The following is an 18,323-nucleotide window of genomic DNA, read 5'->3' as shown; positions in this document are numbered from 1 at the left end:
TCCTTTGAAGCTCCCTTGAAATACAATAATGCTATATGTGCTGAAAAGCTAAGTAAGGAGTTCCTTTCTGAAACTCAGCATCTGGCACTGGGATTCTGTTCAGCTCAAGGTGAACTCTCCTGGGAGCTGCACATTGTTCCTCTGCCATCGTTTGCTGCCAGGGGACAGCAGGACTTGCCAAGGCCAGCTCTGGGCACGGGGCACTAACCTTTGCCTGTGTCAGTGGGGAGCAGTTCTGCTCCTCCAGAGCATTGCTGTTAACACCTGGCTTATTTCTTGCTTTAAGCCAGTCTGCAGGGGAGTCTGTTCTTTACTCATTTAGCTTTGTGTCCAACCCTGGGCTGTGTGACTGCTCCTGCAAGGCTGCACCAACCTGTGACCTTTACGTGGCACTTTGCTATTCCAGTGGGCATCCCAGAGATTTTGCAAACCTGAAGGTCTCTGTTTTAGGTATAAATAGGAACATTTCATTTGACTGAAGTAGAATTGGAGTTGGAGCCACTTAAATCATGAGCAAATTTGGCTTGGAAGATTAAATAAATGCGTAGTTTGCTAGTTTTGCCAACTGGAGCACATATTGACAAACAGTGAGCTCCTTTTTCTTCTGTCACTAATTAACTACTCTGGTAATTGGAGAATAAGAATTAAGATTGTGCTCTCACAATGATTTGCTTTCCTTATTGTGCCTGCTGGGAATGAGTGATTGCAGTCAGTTAAGAACAGAGTCCATTGCAATTCCTTCCCTGTCACAACAGATGCTGTTGGGAAGGTGCTTCAGTGAGGTTTCTACACCATTCTGGCTTCTCAGTTGCTAGCCTGATAGCATGAAAAATGCACCAGAATTAAGGAGAAACACACACAAAAAAGTAAGAAAAATATCAGTGAGTATGATCCTTATTAAATAACAGAAATATGGAGAACCCTCAGGAACACAGTAGGCGGTGATAATTTTTCCAGGGAGCAGTTTACACAGTCATTGTTGATTTGGGACTTAGCTTGTGTATTCCTAGGAAACATTTAATATTTGTAAACAAGAGGGAGATGAGGAATTAGGTGCTAACATGCAATATGGCAATGCTGAAGTGCCTCTTTTCTGTAAGGCACGCTGAAGAAGGGACACTGGATAAATCTCCTTTGCACTTAAATAACTGGATGAGGCTCTGTTGAGTTACCCTCCAAACTGCACACACTGGAAAGTACAAAAAGTGAAATTCAGTGGAAGAAGACTTTTTATAAGTAGAGAGGATGTATTCAGTGGTATTTAAAAAAGAGGAACTGGCCATCACTGGGAGACTGGTCACACAGACACTGTGAGAAATGAGCTGTGCACAGAAGAGGCCAAAGATTGCTCTGATCAGAGCAGTCCTCATTTATTACTGAAAATACACTGGGTTTTAGCAAATTCTGCATTGCTGGGAAGAAAAAAGGAAGAGAGAAGTGCTAGCAGCAGAGCTGTTGAGACTCTCTGGTCCTTCAGACTGGCAAGTCTGGCAAAAAAACCCCAAATCTGGGTTTTCTCCTGGTTGTGGAGCTGCACAGTGACACACCAGCAGTTACCCAGGAAAGCTGACATTGCATTTTCCAGGTTGCTTTATCTTGCTGTGTGCTCACACATTGAGCTGTGCAGGTTGACAGGTGATTACATGACAGCCTCACGTGGTCTCTGCTGAGGTCTCCCTAAATTGGGTTCTCCCTCTTACTCATTTAAATACTTTCGAAATTAAGGTGAAAGAGCAGAAGTTTTAAGCTTGCAGTGAGTAAAACAAGACCAGCCATTCTGAGGTTTTATTTTCAAGCTTTGCTTATACAGAGAATCATTGCATTTCTTAAGTGCCTCGTGTACCTCTCTCGTGAATTATTCACAGACCCTGCAGAATGTCTTTGCCAAGCTGCCAGCTGCATAACTTGGACATTTTTGGTGCCACTTTGCAAAAACAATAAGTGAGATCTGGCAGGCTCTGACATGTCGTGGGTGCTGGACCTGCTCACAGTTGATATTGCTCACCATCCTAACCCTTCATGTCCACCACAGACTGATGCATTTTAATTACCCTCATGATTTTAGTGGTGGCACAGTGCCACCCTTAATTTCAGCCTGTGACATGCTTGTTGTGCATTGAAATTTAACCATGGATGGTAATTAATTACTAGTGTTTTCCTGATTCCTGACTAAATGAAGCTATGCAGCTCATCTTCACAGGGCAGCTGAGTCATTGGCCTGCCAACAAAAAAAAAATCATATTGGGATTTTTTGGCATGATAATGCCATGCTTTTCTTTGGATGCAGAGACCAAGAACCACCTTGACAGGGCATGTGGGCACTTCACATCACTGCCTAGCCAAATTCCTATTTTGCATCCCTTAGACTTAACTAACGAAACATAAGTGTCTCTGTTGAATTCTCATGTTCAGGAACTTGGGTTATGTTAATGCTATGGCTTCATTAATTACCCCATATCAATAAGAAAAGGCAGCTTTTAGCCTCCTAGCGTAAGAGAGGAGAAGAAATAGTAGTATCAAAGGAAAGCTTCAAAGACAGGCAGAGCTGTCTCTGGGGTAATTTCTGATCCCTGCATTCTCACCACTTCAAAGCTGGCTCTGTGTGTGTTTGGGTGAAGGGGGGGTTGAATCTGATTTCTCTAATAAGTGTTGGCACCGGACCTGTTTGATATGGGATGCAGGGAACATTCTGGTTTGTTATCGCCTTTGAAATCGCTCTGCGACCTTCAGAAAACGGCCTCTTGTTCCAGCTGCTGGGGCTGGCTGGGGAGAGGGGCACTGGGGAGAGAAAGCCCCTGTTTAATTCACATGCAGAGGATGCCCTGAAATTGTGCTTTCAGCAGTTTTTTAGTTACAAATGTGTGTCTTGATTGAAAGTGAAAAGTTGAAGAATAATAGACCTATAACGATGCATTCTTTAATCTGCCTCTGCCTTAATCCTCAATTTCAGGAGGGAAAGGTGGGCACTCATTTAGGATGTATGCGTGGAGCAGGGGCTAGTGGCTTTTTCTTTCTTTCTTTTTCTTTCTTCCTTTTTTAACATGGATAACATCATGTCTGTAAGACAGACATTCATTACTTTTTCAGCTTTCCCATCTCCATGCCAACTAATGAACATTCAGAACCTGTTGGACTCATCTTAAAGCAGCATCTGAAGTGGACTTTTTTTTGAGCCTAACTAGAGAGGATCACATACTTGGTTTGATCACTGGAGATTAGCAAACCATCTATACATTCCAATTACAGCAACTCTGCAGTCAAAGAAAACCTGTAAATTACATTAAAACAGGAGGGTATTTTAAATATACATTAATTTTTTATTTTCACATGTAGGCTTTTCTAATCTGGAAGTGCAGTGCTGCCTTCCCAGCAGGCCCAGGTGGGATAATAAATCAAGCCTGGGTCAAGGTCTGGGCTGCACCCTGAGCGTTCACAGAGGTTCTTGATCTCACCCCAAGAGCCAGGCAATGTTACAAGGTTTGCAGGGAGGTGCCTCAGGGTACTCCTGTCTCCATCCAGCCTGCAGAAGGCATTGAGACATCAGCTGCCTCTTGTCTCACGGCAAGGTCAGCGGTGCTGAGCCGTGAAACATCGATCCTGGAGCAGCTTTGGAAGTTTTAGCAGCACGTCCTGTCCACTCTGAGCACTGGGGACTCAGGAGTCACTGCTGGGCAGGATTTGGACGTGGGCCACTTCACACTGCTGCTCCTAAAAGAGTGAGAGCTTTTAGCATTCTGACCATTTTTAGCATGGTGAATTAATCACTTGGACTCAGCATCCTTCCCCCTCGCTTCCCTCACCTCCCTCTAATGTGTTTTACTCACTTCATATGACTTCCTTCATTTCAGCCTCTTTTGATGCCTTTGGAGAGGCTTGTACTGTCAGTTAGAAGGGATGGGCACCTAAGGCAGAACTGAAATAATCAGTTGTACCAGAAAAAGAGAGAACCCCCCTTGTGAGAGCACGTGTGTCCAACCATGGTATCAGGCACTAGAGGAGCTAACCCTGCTTCATAAATTCACTCAGAAGTTCTTCTGTCTAGACTAAGACTCCTGAGATTAATGCTTTATCAAACACCTTTCCCATGACAAGTTCTGTGCATACAGAATTGTTGAGTACACTGGGATCTGTTGGAAAAAAAAGTGATTTGCAAGTCTGGGGTTGATGGAAGCTGCTCTTGTTTTTCCCTGCTGCTTTTTCTTGACAGAGTCTGAGATGTTCCACAGGGCTGGCTAAGAGAGCATTAACATGTCAGTAGGAATTGTTAAACACCAGAGCCACTGGGCTAATAAATCTTAAATTTCAATTTTGTACTTCTAGTTTGTGTGTAGCTGAGCACACATTGAAGTCATGGATGTATGCAGTTATCTACAACCTTAAATCTCTCGTAGTGTGATTTTTGTCTGCAAATGTAAATGCAGTTTCCTGAGGGATGTTTTATTTAGCCCCAGTAGACCCAAAACTTTGGCTTAATTCAGCTAAATGCTCTTTGTGTCGTTGGTAACTGAATCACTTATTCAACACAAGACAAGCATAAACTTAATAAAAATGCCCTCATTTTAGAAACACACTCAAGCTGATGAATATTTGCATAGATCAGCCACAACCCCATACAAATGAAGATTTTGCTTTTTTAAAGAGAACTCATTAATTCAACAGGTCTTGTATGTATAATTTTTTTATTGAAACTCTGCTGAACTATGTTCATTCTTCATTGCAATACAAAGGAAATCTTATGTTATTAATTCCCTTTCTTGGACTGCAGCAGGTGAGGGCAAGGGGTCAAAAGAGTGAGCTCAGAGATGCATCTTTGTTGATCCCTTTTCTCTCCAAAGCTGCTTCTTTATCTGTAGTAATAGATAACTTTTTTCTTTTTTTTTTCCCTACTGTAGCTTGACATATGGTCTAAATCCAACTATCAAGTTTTTCAGAAGGTAAGCCTCACCTAATTTCTCTCTACCTAAGGCACATCTGTGGAATTGATTTTAAATATCTGGGCTCTTATGTTAAATAATTCAGAATTTGTTCTTTGTCATCACAACTTGCAAATAGCAAACAATAATCTGTAATGATGGAAAACTGTGAGTAGAAAAGAAGATCACTTCTAGTGTTATTTAATTTGGATTTATTTCCCATCACAGTTCCAGTCCATGGTTTGGAATAGGAAATCAGAGATTATACTACAGTAGACTTAAAATTTCATGAGAAATCTTCGAGCATTCCCTTCTTCAGTTTAAATCTTTTTGGGGAGAAAGGGCTGTTTCAGGTTCATTTGGATCTTGCTTTGTTGTTTTCATTGGGGTTGGTTGCCTCGCATTCCTGTGAGCTTGAGTTTAATAAACCAGTGGAACCCCTTTCCAAAATGAGTTTGGAAATATTTTCCATGACATTATTTTTGCCTGCCCTTTCTCCCACGATGGTGTAAGCAAGAGGAGGGACTTACTGGAATGAATGTTATGCCATAAAGTAAGAGCAGCCTGATGAGAGAATGGCAGCAATAAAAATAAAACTGCTAAGAAGGTTAAAGTGTATTTTAGAAAGATCTATATCTTGCCATTTTCAAGGAAGGGAAGATTTCTCTTTGAAGGCCTCTTGTCAGAATGCTGTAAGTTCAGATTGATCCAAGTTTAAATTCCAGTTTCCCTACCCTCAAGCCCCAGTTCAAGGAGCTGGAGCCTCCAGCTGCTGCTCTGGCTCCTTTCATCCTCCTTTGGAGTTTGTGAAGCAAATGGGGGTCAGGGACTCGAAAGGGCTTAAAAACAGGGGTCAAAACTCTGGCATCTTGGCTGTGCTTGTGCAGCTCCCTTCCAGGATTTCAGAGGCACTCAGGAGGGGAGGATGTTGACCTGGGATGTTTCCCTGCTGCAGATCAAAGGACAGCTTTTGGGGAGCTTGGTTGCTCTCCCTTCTCTGCCTGGCATTAAAGTGAATTTTTGCTGCAGTTGATTCTTTACCCCGGAGATTAGTGGTTTAAATATTCTTTCTATTTTAGCATCAAGTAGGGTAATAGAGCAGGAAGTAAAACAGCATTTGTTTTCAAATGATAAGCTTTAAAGTGATTTTTTGCAGTGGAGTAAATGTAAGGTTCTGGAATGACCTGCATCATCTCAATTTCCCAATGTGCGTGTTTGGTTGTACACTCATTTGGGCATAAAATTGTCCTCCTGGATGTTTTGGTTTAGAATAACTTGAAAGGGTAAAGTCATATTGCTGAAATTTGTGTTAAATGATAATAAATAATCAGGTTTTGATGATAAAATTGTCTGTAGCAAGATAACAGAGTTCAGTAAATGTCCAGTTTGCTTAGATGTCCATGTTAAGGGCTCAGGGTGCATAAATAAGTGGAATAAATTTCCCTTCATGTCCAGGTGATGCTTTAGAGCAAAAGCTGGAAGAGATCAGTGAGAAAACATAAAATACCCCTCTTCCTGCTGCCTCTGTGGCTGCAGTATGGATAAATGAGAATCTTTGTTCTCTTCCTAAGTTCCTGTTGTTCAGTTTTCTCTAAATTAGTAATATTAAACAAAAATTAAATCCAACCCAGAAAGACTTGAGGGAAAGGGTGTTCTGTAACCAGCAGAACAACTGTCTGTGGGGGGTTTTTATAGTAGTTTCATAGATTTTGTTGCTGGCTCTGTCTCTGTGTTACCTTGGACACCTTCACCTCTCTTTGGCTGAGTTTCTCATCCCTCAGGCTGGGGTAATATTTGCTGACTTCACAGGAGCTCTCACTGAATTGGTTGCATGGAGCTCTCAGATTCTTGCCTGAGAAATGTGATAAAAATGCAAGGTGATGGCAGCTTCTAATCAATAGGTGCTGTAGATTGAGCTGATAGTTGAAGAAGTTAAGGCTGGGACCCACGTCAGGTTTTCAAACAGGTGATAGAAAGTGCTGTGGCTCAGCATAGTAAATTCTCTGTGGTGCAGTGCTTGGTTTGATTTCCTCTTTATTCTCTAAAGCTGCACTTGTGTCTATTTGCAATACCCAGGAGTAGTGATTTAGGAGTAGCAAAATGAAGGAAATAGATAAAATAGTGTTACAGAAACTATTACACTCTGTTAGCAGGGTAGGATCTGTACTGCAGGATTTTCTGAACAAATGTTTTCATGCCACTAAAAAATCATGAGTAAATGTGTCAGAGCACATCTGAATGTTCTTGAAATGTGTTTCTCATGGCAGTCACCAGCATGGCAATGTGGAAGAAGGAAAAACAGGGATGAGTAACTGCTGCCCCCGTGGAGGAGGCTGGGCAGCCCTTTCTGCTGCCTTTAAATGTACAGGGCTGTTCCTCTTTAAAACCCCAACCAAAGTTCCCAAAATCTGTCTTTAACGATAACACAGCAACATCTGGAGCTCCCCAGGTCCCTGCCTGGGGGAGCTGCAGTCCTGTCAAATCCCCACAGGGTTGCAGCACGAATTTCTAGGTTAAGGACCAGAGACCTCTGATCTTCAATCCAACCCTGTCAAACCAAGCTAAATTTGTCCTGACTTTTTGTTTGCAAACGTTGGCTGTGTCAGCAAGGCTTTTCTCTCTCCTTCTTATTAGGCAGGGCACCTGGGTGTGTGTGATTTGATGGGGGCCAGCTCCTGGAGGGCCCATTACTGTTCCAGTGTACAGTTATTTTCCCAGTTCCCTGGAGATTTCCTGAATCTGGTCCTGGGGTGAAGAAACCTTACAGGCACTGAATGCAGCAGCAGGGTTAGATCCAGAGAATGGAGCTGGGAAATAAGAGAGGGGAATGCTGAAAGGGCAGAAGCACAAGGAGCAAAGAAAAGGTTTTTCAGGCTTCCATGTTGGTGTGACATTTAAACTCCACAGGAGCAGCAAATGTTTTCATCTTAAACCTCCTAATTTTAACACCTTGTGCCTCTTGATCCACTAAAGCAAGAGGAGGAATAAAACAGGAAATCAGGAAAGATTTTGAGGCTTAAATCCTGGTGTACATGAAGGCTGCATAATTCCAGAAGGTTCAAAATTCTAATTGTAAAGAATGGTGTGCAATGTTCCTAACTTTGCATTCAAAAAAAGAGGGAAGAACAGAATTTTGGAGCTGCTGTGAGGGGATCAGACTGGGAGATGGTGTCAAACAGCTGCTCAGTTAAGAGCAGCATAGCTGGTGTTGCTGGGTTCTATGAGGAGGTTGGCTGTTTAAGTCATATTCAGAGGCTTTAAACCCATATATTTCATTGTGATCTCAGAGTCCCATCCTTATTTTCACCTAAACAGTCTCACCAGTTCTAGCAGTGCCACAAATTGGTTGTGTTTTTGCTTGATCTGCTTCTCCCCCAGGCAGATTTCCACCAGAACTTGGAGAAGCTGTTTGTGAGCTGTGTGATCCCAAAGTGCTGCCATTTTCACCACCACAAGGGCACATAAGTATTGTAATGTATGAAGATGTATTCTTGTCAATAATCTCAGAGTGAGATCACATGCAGGATGAATGCATGCATGAGACAAAGCGTGGGCTGTGCTGCTGCTGCTGCTCAAGGAGAGGAGCTGGGCTGCTCCAGGGTCACCTGCACGGCTGCTCCTGGGCAGGATCAGCCCCTGGCTCTCCTCAGAGACCTCCCTGAGTGAAATAAAACCTCTGTGACCCAGTCCAAGTAAGCAGAACAAGCAAAATAATAGCTAAACTCTGTGAGCTCTGAAAAGAATGGGTAAATCCTGTGTGTCAGAGGAGTGGGGTTTTCCTGAACTGGGAGTGGGGAAGGGTGTGTAAAGATCTGTGTGAGTTCCTCAGTGCCTGTTCCATCCATCATCCTTCCCAGCACCTCTCAGGCACCACGTTCTGTGCTCCACATTCCCTCCAGAGAGGCTCTGATGTGTTCCTGGAGAGAAGATTGAGTGATGGGAATCCTTGGAAATGAACAAAGGCATTCGTGCAGTTTTCCACGCTATGAAAGATCTAAACACTAATAAAACAACTTCCTTCTTTTTCTTTCCCTCAGTGCTGTGATCAGCCTTCACAGCTCATTGCTACAGGCTACTGTTAAGGCCATGAACTTACAAGGGTTTGGGAAAAAAAAGTTTAAAACCTTCCAGGGGATTTAAAAAATCCCTTTGTATTAGATGGAGTTGTCAATGCCATGCTTGAGGGGATAAACCAGTAAGTGGCAGGGAAAGTTGTGGCTCTTAAAGGAAGTTCTGCACTCACTTCTGAGAAGGATATTTCCTGGCAGTGGGATGAATACTTGGGGAGAGCTTTTATAATTCAGTCATGGGATGGTTTTTGTTAAGCCAGGTGTAGCTGCATTCACCTGGTCTGTGGTGGAGCAAAGCTGTGCCTTAGGTCTTTGCTTTTGTGCTGCTTCTCCCAGTTACAGGAAGCACTTGCTCAGCCTTCTCCCCCTGTAAATTGTATAATTTATTTTTATAAATGGATTTTCCAGCTTTGGGAATGCTGTATGACTAACCAGTGTCATCAAAGCCCAATAAAGCCATTTTTGGATGTGTCACCTTTGGAAAACTCACTACTGTTCCAAAGCATTACAACTCTTCTTGTGAAAAATTGAGACTTTTTGCCAAATTTGTTTTTTCCATGTCACTGAAGTCTCTTTTCCTCAGTCTCCAAGTGCTTGGTTAAACAATGGCTATTTTATTTAGCAGAATTTTGCTGCAGGAGATTGCCTTGTTTTTCCTTTTTTTTTAGACAAGAAACACAAGTGCTTTTCAATAGATGAATTGTGAAATATTGAGCTCTTCTGCAAGATCTCTTGAAAATCCATTTCAAGGTCCAGAGCAGAGCTGTCCCAATCGATGTATGCTCCCCTGAATATGCTTCCCTATAAAAAAAAAATACAGAAATTAGAAAGTGACTGATAACTTAGACAGCAGTAGGTAAGGCACAATGATAAAAGTGGAGTTAATAAAATAAAACCCTGAGATGAACAAAATATCATCCTACACCCAGAATAAATTAGTTTCTGATTCCAGCTTGGCTGGGAGAAAAAGTGTGTCCCTTAAGTGAGCTGGCACATCCACAGTTTGTTTTGCTTTGCTTTGCTTTGGTGTGAAATTGTATTGCCATTAGGAAAGCTGGGTATTGATCTTTTGGGATTTTTTTTTTCTTTTCCCCCTCCTCTTTTTTTTTCCTTTTTCCTCTTCTTTTTTAATCTTTTTCAGTTTGTGTTTTCTCTCATTGTCTGTAATCCTGGGGGGGTTAAATTCTCACTCCCATGCCCTGGGCAGTTTTTCCATGGCCCAGCTCTTTTCTGTTTGACATCACGTTCTTTGCTGGCTTGGGAAGGGGTGAGGAGTCATTCCTTGACTTTTCCTCCTCAAATGTGACACCCACTTTGATCTTTTTTAGCTACCAGCTCTTGCTTAGGGTAGAAATTGCCTTTTTTTCAGTGCAGAAGGCATTATTAGTGTTCCAGCAATGCTGGGATGGCTTTCATCTCCCCCAGGAATCTCATTATCTTTACATTACAATAGCAACAGCATATGGGCAACTTTGCCAAAGTGGCCAGTCAATTTAAATTTGTTAATAGCAGTATTTTTTAAGCAACTTCCTTCGGTGCCAAGAGAAAACAACTTTGTTGTTCAGGAGGGAAAAAAAAAAAAACAAACCACAGTTTGTTAGAAGTAGGAATACAGCAGAAGGAGAACGGCTGCTCATAAATATCTTCAGAACTTCCTATTCTTTGACATGTCTGCTACTATCCTGTAAAAGCACCACCTCAAAAAAAATTCAGATAACTGGTGGGGCTTCTGAGCACTGCATGAGATGTGTTTGGAAGAAATGGCTGGTTTGAGTTATGCTGTGCTATTAATGCACAGTTCATCACATTATTTCTCATATTTATTTTTACATGGTAACGTAGAAATGGCTAAAACAGGCCGAGGTCCTTTTTGTGAATATTTTTGCAAACTCACCAGGATGTGCAAAGTCCTGAAAGTTTTCCCTTCCAAATGTCAGAATCCCATGTGAGTCCCTGCTGTGAGGGAGCTGGGTGTGTGAGAATGGTGGGGAGCAGATCCTGGGTCTGAAATAGCAGGAAAACTCAGAACTGGATTCAGACAGGCTGATGTGATGGAGAGCTCTGTGGAGGAAGTTTGTGTGGTGTGAATGAGAGCCTGGCTATGCATGGATTTATTCAGGGATGTATCTTTGGCAGAACCACCTCCCTGAATAGCTTCAAGCACGAGCCTCTCTTGTCTCCAGTGAAACTTGGAGAGCTGCAACTCCCCTTGCTGAATTGGACTTGACTGCAAATGGGAGCAACTGGAGCTAGCTGGGAATAGCAGTGGGAATTTCAGTGGGAATTTCAGTTCTCACATCCTCTTGCTCAAAGTTTGCTTTAGTCTGTGGACTGGCCCTGAGAAGAGTTCCATTTCCCCATGCCAGAACTAGAAAATACAATTAAATCACTCTCTATAAAGTCATGTGTTTTGTTGGAAGCTTTGACATTACTGATGAGGACCATTGAGATTCATGAGTTGAAATCTGTGAAAGAGCTCTTGTGGTTGTGCTGTTGTTTTGAATTCTTTATTGTCCAGCATAAAGAGTTTTTCCAATAATTTCTTGCATTCAACATGGAATTTCTAAGAAGCAGTAAGCTGTTGACTGTGCTTAACAACTGACAGGCTGAATACTGCTAGAAAATTGTATCATAACTGTCAGAAACTGTCCCTTTCAGAATAATTTGAAAAACTGTACTTATTAAAAAATATATATATCTGTCAGCATTGGTTAGTTTTCCTGATTTTTCTTTAATTATTCTTGTTATTATAAATACACATTTTATATGTATTGTGTGCATGTGCAATTCCCAGATGTGTGATCTTGTTATGGCTCTGTCTGGGAAATTAAAAAGCTTTTTATCAGAAATCTTTTAGTAATGCACGTATTTATAAACCATAATCATATTAATTGATTCCTGATGTCAGAGGAAATGAAACTGAGTAATTCTTGTACTCCCTGCTTTGCTACCTCCCTGTGGAATTCATAGTTTTCCTGCTCTGTGTGAAATGGGGAGTGAATAAAGGCATTTTTTCCCTTTGGTCTGCTGCAGGTGACAGATCATGCAACCACTGCCCTGCTGCACTACCAGCTGCCCCAGATGCCAGATGTGGTGGTCAGGTCTTTCATGGTAAGTGTGTTGGAAAACACCTTTTTCCAGCCCATTTTGTGTTTGCAGTGATTGACACCAGGCAGTTCTGGTGCAGTTGGAATTTCCCCAGATCAAACAAGCTGGAGACTCTGATGCTTTGTGTCTCCTACCTTGGAGAATATGTGTTGGAAAACTGAGCTGGGAATGTCTCCTCTGTCCAGGCCTCAGTATTGGCCTGATGATTCCTGTCTGCAAAGGTCTGGGTGATCTGGCACAACAGGAGGAAAAACTCCCTCAACCAAACTCTGTCCTTGGCCCAGCCCTGGATGTACAAAATCTGCTCCACTGGCAGCGCCCTGGTAAAAGAAAATTGAAATTCCCAGTATTAGTAACCCAGCTGGGGAGCTCGCCCAGTATGGGAAGGGATGGGCATTATTTACAGAAGGTTCCATTTTTATCCAGACTTTGTTCCTGTGCAGCAGCAGCTGCTTGGAGAAGCAAGGAAATACAGGAGTATTCAGATCTTCTCTGACTGAATAAAATTAATCCAGTGCAATTCTACCTTGATGTACAGATTTAAGTTTATCCCCTTTAATTCTTTTTGTATTTAGAATCCTGTTTGTGATATAAACTTGCATAAGAAGCAGCCGTGTTAATCAGAGGCTGAATACAAGGAATTAAGGTTTAGAATTCCTTCTACCAAGATGAATTTTGGCAGTGGAGGCTCTTGCAGTTCTCTCTGCTACAGTCAGAGGAGGATTGGGGGAGAGATTTTCTTTACAATTCAGGCTTTTTCCTCCACTTCCTTCCTTTATGTTGCCCCTTCACCTGGAGCAATGCAGCTGAGACTTTGGGAAACAGAAATCTCATTTTGCCATTCGCTGTCTTTAGGAGTGTCTAGCACCATTTCTCTTACATCCTTAATTTCCAGTTGTAATTTCAGAGCAGTCAGGCTCTCCTCCCTGCTGTGCTGGATTGGTTATTTAATAAAAAGGCCACTAAGATGAGACGTTTGCAAAGTGCATCTTAAAATAATAGGTTTTGAAAGGTGAAAGCAACCATTACTGGTCAGATCCATGTTCAACATGGTCCTGAAAATGAATGTTGAGTAGAACAAGTGCTTTGTGTGAGCCAAGGACCTGCTGTATTGATCAGAGAAAACACCACAGCTTCCAACAAAGCAAAACCAGCACAAGTGTCAATATGTTGGGCCTTTCAGCTGTCACTTGTGCAGTCCACATGACAGGATCTTCTGGAGCCCTAATTTTCTGATGGGAATGAAGAACCCATTCCTTTCTTTTCTGTCAACACATGTCTCAAGTGCACTATTTAACTTCATTTACCTATTTTTGTATTATGGCTCAGAAAATTCGATTTCTCGACAGTGCAAGCAAAACCCATCCAGGCTGAAGTAAATAACAGCAATTTACTTGTAGAGTTGTGTTGCCCTTGTCCCCACGTTTACTGCTCAACCCAGACAAGATCTAGTTCTTCTGGAGGAGAGTTATTGACAGCCCAAGGTTTGGTTGCTATAGAGAAGACTCTGATGAAGATGGAAGGATTTGTTTCAATAAACTCAGCTGACCTCTTCTTTAGAGAACAATTTTCTCTTATCGATGTAACTCAATAGGACTTTAAATGACAAGATTCATGTGCATCCTTCACAGTATAAATCTGCTGGTCTAGGGCTTTTTTACTAGTGTATCTCCTTGAGTGGGGAATTGGGTTATGCAATGCTCATTGCTGCGTGTGACGATGGCAACAACCCATTTCAGAGCAGGAACTTTGTGAGGGAACATCTGAACTGACCCTGTGCTGTTCAGCACTACTGGCCTTTTATTTATTTTATATATATGTAGTCATCAGTGTAATCAGGTTTAAAATGGCTCAGTATTTTTATGACCAGGGAGTATTGATCCTGAAATCGCATTAGAGAGGAAGTTCATTAGCTGGATGTGGGAGTCCTTCTGTCTTCAGAGAGCCCAGCCTGCAGTGGGAGTGCAGCAGGGGGTGATAGATGCTCATGGCAAGAGACAAACCAGTGCTCAGCTGGAGAAGGCACCACCAGGAGGAACAATTATATCCCAGTAAAAACGTGAGGCACGGCAGCACTCGCCTCCCCTCACAGTTCTGCAAATGCCTCCTGCTCACAGGGCAGGAATTTCTATTAACAAATTTGCTTAAGTGACTAAAAAAGAAAGAGATGATTAATAAGGTGGGAATTCAGCTCTATAATGGTTCTTGTAGTCTTCAGTGTGCTTGTGTTGATAAAATCACCCTGCACCTCACTGGGGCCTGGCCAAAGCACATCCTCTGTCCTTGCTGCTCCTGTTTGACAAGAGTGATGCCAAAGTGGAACATCCCCATCCAGTTTTCTTTACTTTCTCTCCCTTTTCCTTTTAGACCTGGTTAAGGAGTTACATAAAGCTGTTCCAGGCTCCGTGCCAGCGCTGTGGGAAGTTCCTGCAGGATGGCCTGCCACCCACGTGGAGGGACTTCCGAACCCTGGAGGCTTTCCACGACACCTGCAGGCAGTAGGAGCCCAGAGGAGTCAGCACTGGGGGTGTGGGACAGCCCTGATGCCTGCACCCTGAACCTCCCTGTCCTGAGCAGTGAGGTTGCCCTGAAACATTTGACTCTGGAACATCCAGCTGAGACTGATGCATCTTGGAGGAGAGGCTGTGTGTGATCTGAAATGATCTGCCTGCAAAGACCTGGCAGTAATTACCATTACTCCAAAATTTAATGAAAATATCCACTGTACAGTTTGCGTTTTGTGACAGAATTTGCAATGCTGGGGACTTTTATACGCTTGAAATAAATTTTGTATTCTCAAAATTTGTGCTGTTTGTTTCGTTGTTTGGTCAGCAAAACCTTTGGGTTTGGTGTGGAATTTTCAGTGCTGCTCTTTTCTTTGGGAGAACTGGAAACATTTAAACATGCTGAAATGTTGGGGGGAGGGAATTGTTGCAAGGCTGCTTATCTGAGTGCTGGGGTATTTTTGTGGGAGAGCAGATTATGGAGTTGATTAAACACAGAATTTCAAAGGCGTGTGGCAGCTTGGAAGATGCAGTGTAACTTTCTAATGCGGGGGGGAACAGATGTTTCTCTTTACTGAAATTGTAATGAGAAACGTTAACAAAATCTGCATGTATTAAGTGGTTAGGAAACGTGTGATGAGCAGTGACAGTCGTGTTCTACAACTGAAATAATTCAGCCCTAAAGCAGAGTTTCTGCAGCACAGATACCCAGCGTGTTTCCTAAATGATTTAAAATGTACATGGAACACGCTGGAGAGAAGCAGGATCCCTCCCAGCAATCCCTGAGCTTGGGAGGGATGGCAGAGTTCCATCCTGTGAGCCTTGCCTGGTTTTCCTTTCCCCAGACACAGGGAAAGGTCCCTGGTCCTGTCCCAGGGGGTGTCGTGGGTGAAGTCTCTCCTCTGGTATTTTGCTGACTCCACACCTCCTGTGTCACCCCTACAGCCAATTTGATTAATTCCACTCTCATTCCCAACTTTTGCTGCTACAAACCACCAAGGCTTCAGTAATCAGCTGATTTGGGAGCTGGGAAGGGGAGCTCTGGAGGACTCTTGTCCCTCCATTAATTGTCAAATAAATTGACAGTGCTGCAGAGTCATTTTTGAGGTTCCTTCTGCCTTTGGACACGCTTCTGTTGCAGGACTGGCTTGTATGAAGGAGAGAGAAATTGAAATAAAATGCATGTTTACGACTGTGGAGGCACAACATAGGGTGTGAAGCATGAGAGTGTGTGTTTGAGGATGTTAATAGTGAGATCTATATTTTTTTCACATTAATAATAACATTCCCAGTCACCAAACAGAAGAATTACCATAGCAGTGGGATAATGGCCATTTCAAACCCAGCTGCAGTTGAATTACCTAATGAAAACTTTTTGTGCTGTTACTTGACCCAAGCAGCCTTCTCAGTCCAAAGATCAGCCAAGACAGAACAATGTTTGCATCTTGGATGAGCCCAAGCCTTGGAAATAATCAGCCCCACTCTCCATCCTGTTCCTGTGCTAATTAGAAGGCCTGGCTTTCTGATAGCATAAGCATTTTTTTTTGTTACCATAAAGGTCATAATATGATATCCAACCTGCTTTAGGCACTGCTGGCTGCTCCCTTCTGTTTATGCTTAAATAATGGTGTAGAAAGCAAATCCTGAGGTTCACAAAAGTGTGTGGAATCGTGTCTTGGCATTTGGACATAATTAGTTGCAGAAAACAGCGTTGTCCAAGTCTGTTAATTGAGCCTGAAATTTTAAACCTGTAACTGGGGAGTCTGATGGAGAGTCACACAATTCACTGTAAGCACCTCAGTACAAAAATAATTTGTCTTACTGAAGTGCAGCCCAAACCCCTTTGTCACATCCCTTCCCCTGAGCTGCAGCAGGGGGATCAGGAGGGGCCCTGGGGGGAGCAGGGAGCTCTGTCCCTGCAAGCCCTGAAGGGCAGCAGGGTGGAATATTCTCATGATGGGCACTGGAACTCAGCTCAGGAGCTGCAGCAGTTTGGATTCAGTCTGTGCCTGTCCCTGCTCGCTGTCCTGGCAGTCCAGAGCCTGGTGGCAGGGCCTGGTTATCCCTGGGATGTGGATTCCCAAGGAAAGCAGAGCCCTGGCATGTGGATTCCCAAGGAAAGCAGAGCCCTGGGATGTGGATTCCCGAGGAAAGCAGAGCCCTGGGATGTGGATTCCCAAGGAAAGCAGAGCCTGCTCTGAGCGTGAGGGCTGGAAACTGGGAGGTACAGAGCCATTCTCACAGAATTTCTGTGGTTTTTCTCAGCTTTGCAAACTGGGCATCATTATTTTTGTCACCCTTAGAAAGGATGGGTGACCAAAGGCAGTTTAGTTGAAGAATGAGTGACTTTGCTCTTTACCACTGGAGTTTGTTGCAGTTACCAAAGCAGTCCCAATCTCTAAGGCAAACACCAAGGACTGTGATCCTGGGATGTGGATTCCCAAGGAAAGCAGAGCCCTGGGATGTGGATTAGATTCCCAAGGAAAGCAAAGCCTGCTCTGAGTGTGAGGGCTGGAAACTGGCAGGTCCCTCCTAAGCACAGAGCCATCCTCACTGTTACAGAATTCCTGTGGTTTTTCTCAGCTTTTGATAATTATTTTTGTCACCCTTAGAAAAGATGGGTGACCAAAGGCAGTTCAGTTGAAGAATGAGTGACTTTGCTCTTTACCACTGGAGTTTTTTACAGGTATTAAAGCAGTCCCAATCTCCAAGGCAAACACCAAGGACCGTGATCCACAAGGAGTGGCTGGCTCTCACCTCTTCCAGAGCATCTTCCAGGCCTGCACTTGTCCTTCTCCTCATTTCTGCAAGGCCAGCAGAATCAGGAGTGGCCAAACTGAGCAGAGAGAGAAAAGGAAAGTGATGCACACGCAGAAACGAGAGCTGCAGTGGTGGCTCTGGCTGTGGCAGAGCTGAATCATCCCGGTGTGGTTGTTTCTGTGCAGGATCCATCCAGCTCCTCCTGCAGGACAGGTGCAGCCCCTCGCCCTGGGCACTGTCACTCGGTGTCACCTCCCTGAGCCCAGCCTGCTCCTCTGGCAAGAAATCCCTTCTATTTTCCCTGTGCAACCTCCTCCCGCTGTGCTCGTGGTGCTGGCGAGTGCTAAAGGTTACAAAATCCATCTTTTTGCTAAGAAAGCAACTTAATTAATGCCCACGTTCCTCTGGTTAAAGGAACCCGCAGCAGATTCGCAGCCGCTCCCCTTTCCCTCCCCGCACCCCTCCCCAAACTGCTTTAATTTCTCTGCCAATATTGGACAAATGTAACAGGCTGACTTTTTAATTTTCTACTCCCAGGTCTCCCTTGTCCCCTCATGCATTTTTCATCACAGCTCATGGCTCCCTCCCTGCCTGCCCTGTGAACAATATTGATCGACTGATTAAGCCATCAAGCCATGGCAAACAACTTTAATTTTCTAACCAAAGCCTTTTAGTTCTCTTTCCTTTCTTGTATATTTGTTGCCTTTTCCCAAAGTTTTTAACGTCTGCTCAGAAACAAATACATTTTTTGAATTAGGCCCTGGGTTAATTGGTGCTGTGCAGCAGCCAGAGGGATCCACAGGGAAGTGTTTCCCCAGGAATGCAGTAAGAGAGTGAGTGCTGTTGCTGTGGTCCCATTTCAAAGCTAAACCTTTTGGAGAAAGGCTCGAAGAACACGTGAGAAAGGTTTCCTTTTTCTCTTTGGCCTCTCCCAACAGCTTTAAATGTTAAGAGTGAGTGGAATCCCA

General features: G+C 43.4%; 1 protein-coding gene across 4 annotated transcripts in view; it reads left to right on the top strand.

Moving 5' to 3' along the window:
- Nucleotides 1-14,893, top strand: part of MED27 (mediator complex subunit 27) — an 84,623-nt gene extending 69,730 nt beyond the window's left edge. For 2 of the 4 annotated variants that reach the window (XM_064393176.1, XM_064393174.1), the window contains 3 exons: nt 4,893-4,934; nt 12,017-12,094; nt 14,459-14,893. In XM_064393176.1, coding sequence (XP_064249246.1) covers nt 4,893-4,934; nt 12,017-12,094; nt 14,459-14,593 — 255 coding nt within the window. In that variant the 3' untranslated portion in view covers nt 14,594-14,893. The remainder of the gene's footprint in view (nt 1-4,892; nt 4,935-12,016; nt 12,095-14,458) is intronic. The other 2 variants (XM_064393177.1, XM_064393175.1) reach the window with 1 other exon arrangement.
- The last annotated feature ends 3,430 nt before the right edge of the window (nt 14,894-18,323 follow it).

Source organism: Passer domesticus, chromosome 18, assembly GCF_036417665.1.
Source record: "Passer domesticus isolate bPasDom1 chromosome 18, bPasDom1.hap1, whole genome shotgun sequence".
Taxonomy (NCBI): Eukaryota; Metazoa; Chordata; class Aves; order Passeriformes; family Passeridae; genus Passer; species Passer domesticus.
Note: the sequence above shows the minus strand (reverse complement) of the source record. Positions and strands in the feature narration are given on the sequence as shown.